This window comes from Etheostoma cragini, chromosome 18 (assembly GCF_013103735.1).
Source record: "Etheostoma cragini isolate CJK2018 chromosome 18, CSU_Ecrag_1.0, whole genome shotgun sequence".
Classification (NCBI taxonomy): domain Eukaryota; kingdom Metazoa; phylum Chordata; class Actinopteri; order Perciformes; family Percidae; genus Etheostoma; species Etheostoma cragini.
The window spans coordinates 17,099,907-17,105,093 of record NC_048424.1 but is presented as its reverse complement, the minus strand read 5'-3'; the positions used below and the strand labels follow the sequence as shown (position 1 = coordinate 17,105,093).

General features: G+C 45.4%; 1 protein-coding gene and 1 long non-coding RNA gene across 2 annotated transcripts in view; both read right to left on the bottom strand.

Moving 5' to 3' along the window:
- Positions 1-4,580, bottom strand: part of enah (ENAH actin regulator) — a 103,514-nt gene extending 98,934 nt beyond the window's left edge. Inside the window, exon 1 of the mRNA XM_034900449.1 lies at positions 4,247-4,580. Coding sequence (XP_034756340.1) covers positions 4,247-4,251 — 5 coding nt within the window. The 5' untranslated portion in view covers positions 4,252-4,580. The remainder of the gene's footprint in view (positions 1-4,246) is intronic.
- Positions 267-1,463, bottom strand: LOC117961651. The gene is made up of 3 exons (XR_004660457.1): positions 1,357-1,463; positions 746-750; positions 267-284 (listed from the first exon to the last, which is right to left on the bottom strand). It is a non-coding gene; the product is annotated as an uncharacterized LOC117961651 (long non-coding RNA).
- Positions 4,581-5,187: the final 607 nt, after the last annotated feature.

Genomic DNA, 5,187 nt, shown 5'->3' with positions numbered 1-5,187 from the left:
GCTGCTTAGAAATTAAGTGTTAAGGAGCAGTTGGACAGGTGTACCTAATAAAGTGGCCGGTGAGTGTATATATATATAGCTTTATTGAAGACACAGGTCCATATTACACATCATACAGTATAAAAAGTAAAATAAGGAGCTTCAAACATACATACATACATACATACATACATACATACATACATACATACATATGTATACATACATACATACATACATACATGTATGATCAAAGTGGAGAAGATGATAGACTCCAACGTTTGCAACAAAGTAGCCACCCTTTGCTCTGATTACTGATTTGCACATTCTTGGCATTCTCTTAATGAGATTCAAGAGGTAGTCACCTGAAATGGTTTCCCAACAGTCTTGAAGGAGTCCCCAGAGATGCTTAGCACTTGTTGGCCCTTTTGGCTTCACTCTGCGGTCCAGCTCACCCCAAACCATCTCAATTGGGTTTAGGTCCGGTGACTGTGGAGGCCCAGCACTCCATCACTCTCCTTCTTGGTTAATTAGCCCTTATACAGCCTGGAGGTGTGTTTAGGGTCATTGTCCTGTTGAAAAATAAATGATGGTCCAAATAAACGCAAACTGGATAGGATGGCATTCAGCTGCAGGATGCTGGTTAAATTTGCCTTCAATTTTGAATAAATCCCCAACATTGTCAACAGCAAAACACCCCCACACCATCACGCCTCCTCCTTCATGCTTTATGGTGGTAACCAGGCATGTAGAATCCATCAGTCACCTTTTCTCCGTCGCACAAAGACAGCGGTTGGAACCAAAGATCTCAAACTTGGACTCATCAGACCAAAGCCCAGATTTCCACTGGTCTAATGTCCATTCCTTGTGTTTCTTGGCCCAAACAAATCTCTTCTGCTTGTTGCCTCTCCTTAGCATTGGTTTCCTAGCTGCTATTTGACCATGAAGGCCTGATTTGCACAGTCTCCACTTAACATTTGGTCTAGAGATATGTCTGCTGCTAGAACTCTGTGTTATATTAATCTGGTCTCTAATCTGAGCTGCTGTTAACTTGCAATTTCTGAGGCTGGTGACTCAGATGAACTTATCTTCAGCAGCAGATGTGACTCTTGGTCTTCCTTTCCTGGGGGGGTCCTCATGTGAGCCAGTTTCATTGGAGCACTTGGTGGTTTTTGCAACTGCACTTGGGGACACATTCAAAGTTTTTTTTTAGCAATTTTCTGGACTTACTGACATTTATTTCTTGAAGTAATGATGGCCACTCGTTTCTCTTTACTTAGCTGATTGGTTATTGCCATAATAGGAATTCTAACAGTTGTCCAATAGGGCTGTCAGCTGTTTATCAACCTTCTGCACAACACTACTGATGGTTCCAACTCCATTAATAAGGCAAGACATTCCACAAATTAACCTTGACATGGCACACCTGTGAAGGGAAAACCATTTACGGTGACTACCTCATGAAACTCATTGAGAGAACACCAGGTGGTGCCTAAACTGAATGTGCCTCTCATAACCAAAGCCCCCAATCCAAACTCTCAACAGAGCGAGCCTGAAAGATGAGACATGTTGAGTGTCCCGGAGAAAGCAAAGATATAATAAAAAGTTTTGATTAACGTTAAAATGATGGTGATAAATGCAGCAGAGTCCTCAAACAACCGCCAATAAATATGGCGTCTCAGAATGTAACGTTGGCGTGCCCTAAAGCCTCGGCTTATACTGCAGGCGAATCATGCTGGCTGAGTTTGGGGCGGAGGACTTGCCCAGCGCGTGCCCTCAGACTGCCATCTTTTCAGCTCTTTGTGATAAACTTAAGAAAAAACACTCAAAGAGACTTCTTTATTTAAATCAGATTAGAGTCTTGAGTCAATGTCTTCAGTTCTTTAAGTCAATTGTGCATTCTCATTCTAAAGTAGCTCCTCAGGTTCAGACCACTAATCACTCATTTGGATTTTAAAACTGCTGAGTGACTCTGCTCCTGTCACTCATCTGAGGGGAGAAAGACAAGGCCTGTCAGCAGTTGTCAAGGCCCGTTACCGTGACACTTCCCAGCCCACCACCCTGACCATGCTGCTTATCAATCCGCCCCAGATAAGATGACATCAGCGCTACGTGCCGTCTCACACAGTGCAGGGAACTAACTGACCACCATACATGTCTATCCTCCAGCTCATGGTCCAGGAATGTGCTGCAGCCAGGTATGTCGGACCTTCCAACCAGCAGCCAAAACATGTCTGCCGAGTTTCTGAAGAGAACCTCAGCAGGAAGGCGAGACACTAACACACAGATGTCCCAGTCCAGTCTCATACCATGTCCACTCAGCCAAATTGAGGGATAATGTGTCGGCTCTTCAGAGTTGACTTAGTAAGTCACACCATGAGAGCCATGGTTCCCCAAGCACCACTCTGAGACATTGGAGTTTTTAAATAGCTTTTTCAAAGACCTTGGAAGCTCTGATTGCCAGACCAAACTATTGACGTGGCAGTCAATTCAAACCTCTCTCCGCTTTCCCCGTTCAGCCAGTTTTTACCGGAAACTAATGGTCTCAGGTTGCACAAGATGTGTGCTGGACGAGTCAGCTGTCTGAACGCAACACAGGTTAACTGGGGAGATTTTGGAACTGGGTCAATAACGCTGAACACCAGCAGTGTGTTCTGGAAAGCCAGTGGACCAATAACTCCTGATGGTTCAATCCATTCCTCTGACCACAGCAGGTGAAAAAAGCTGCATGTTCCAGCAGGGTTTCTGCAGGTTTCACCAAGTCAAATTTATAAATTGTATGACCTTTTTAAGACCATTTTAATTAAATGTAAGACCTTCATCACAACATAAACAATTTAAATAAAAAAAAGTAAACATCCGGAAACATTGCTAAACTTGCACTTCCCCATTGCTGAAGATTAAAATCCGTTCCGAAAGAGACTTGCTCCACCATGCACTCAGCTAAAATATAAGTTGCATGTTGGTTATATTTATGTTTGGAGTAGTGAAAGAAAGAACTACAACACACAGACTAAAAAAATACATTGTAGAGAGCTGCGAGAGCATTTTAATGAGAAAATTTAGACCTGTTTAAAATGATATAAGACCCAGGGGAAACCCTGGCGAGGCCGGCACACCAACACAGTCCAGAGTGAAGGAGCAGCTGCGCACACACACACACACACACACACACATCAGTAGCTCCCCAGTGGACGCTCATTTGTCCCTATGACTGGCAGCAGGGACATCTGTTGTCTCAGTTGCTGGTCCTGCCTGCTCTAGTCCAAAACACAGGACAGGGTTTAAAACAACTAATAAGAGTGTTGTAAAGTTTGAGGAAGACGAGAGAAGAGAGAGAGAGAAAGGTTAATGGTTTCCATTGTGGGACATGGACACAACAAGCAAAGCTATTGTTAACACAGTCTGGCCTCCCCGGATTCCAGCAGCTGGATTCAATTAGGGGTTTTCTCTTCTTAAAGGGCCCGGGCGTCCACATAGATCAGATGGAAAACGCACCCATAGAAGCTGTTTGAACATCTCTGAGCAGCATCGGTCAGAATGGCCGCTGGGCTGTTTTCAACACAATCAAGTGAAAGTGACACTTTCTGCATCATCAGCCAGTTCCAGGACACAAACTAACTCCTTCAGAAACAAGGTCATCTCCAGATGTGGACGCTGAACATGCAGCTGTTGTGTTCCCAAACAGCACCAGCACAGCTAACCCTGGCCCTGCCATTCAGCTGACCCACGCAAAGTGTCCTTATCTTCACTTCCAGACTGACACACAGCTTCAGCACTGGTTCATGTCTCCCATGTTACACAACAGACACACATGCCTCGGTCCCCAGGACACTTCTTCTCAGAGACGCCCCCCATCAGAGTGAGTGAGTGACTGACTGACTGACTTAGTGTGTGTGTCCTAAATAAATGCTGCTCCATTATCACAGTGTTCCGTGTAGAGTGGGAGCGGCAGTGGGAATGATTCCAACCCCGTGCACGTCCTCAGCTGCAGCACAGACCGCTGCACGAGCCTGTTGGTCCATGAAGCTGAACATGGAGCCGGTAACACGGTAACAGGGCTCTGCAGCAGCATCCGCTGTGTGTGTGTGTGTGTGTGTGTGTGTGTGTGTGTGTGTGTGTGTGTGTGTGTGTGTGTGTGTGTGTGTGTGTGTGTGTGTGTGTGTGACAAAGCAACATGTTCAGCCTTACATCTCTCTCCTGACTTGACTCCATCTGCTCATCTTACACTATATATCTATATTTAAGACCGCTGGGAGCTTCTTACCTCATGACGAAAGTGTTGTCAGGCCAGAAATATCACAAAGTCCTCTCGGTATCAACGACGGCTAACTTGTAGTTTTCCAAAAGTTCCCGGCTCGGTTCAGGGCTCCAGTGACCAGATGAACGACTCCGGCGATGAGTAAGTCTGCAGGCTATCCGGTAAAAGTAGAAAAAAGAAAAGAAAAAAGAAAAATTGGGATTTCAAAAAGCAACAGTGGAATCCTACATGATCCTGTGCATCGCGGCTCCGCTGCTGCTGAACGCTCGCTCACTGGAAGCGGCTCTCGGCTTCTTGTGACGCACTCGGGGCGCTGATGCGGCGGTGCTGCTGTGCCGCTCCGCTGCCGCTGCCGCTGCCGCTCTCTGCGTTCAGGACCGCACGGAAATCTCCAAAGTCCTACAGCTGGGAACCACACCCTGATCTACTGTTACCAAATGAGCAATTGAGGAGAAAACAGTCTCTGATTCTTGACGAGCTAATCTTAACCATTAACTATTGCATTACACGATGCAGCTATTATTAGTAGCTATTATTACTATTATAAAAATAGGCCCTATGTATTTGACCAATCTGCCACACAGTGTCATAGAAACCTGATCAAACATTCTGTGAAACAGTTTGATTTCACTGTGGCCTGTTGTTGATGGCGTCTGTCCAGCACCTGAACTACACATGGAAACTTTGCCTTCAAGCTCTTTGTTAGGGTCTCTAATGTGCGTTCTATTCACCATTTGTCGATTTTCCCATAGTACCTGAAGGCAGCAAGTGACGCAACTGGTGGGACGTGGCCGACGTAGCACGTACAGGTTGCCCCTGACAACTGAGGTTCTGCTGTGTATGTGTGTGTGTGTGTGTGTTTGCGTGTTTGCGTGTTTGTGTGCGTGTGTTAAAGAATATTATATATACAGTATATGTAAAACATTAATCCGGGAACATGTTTCAAT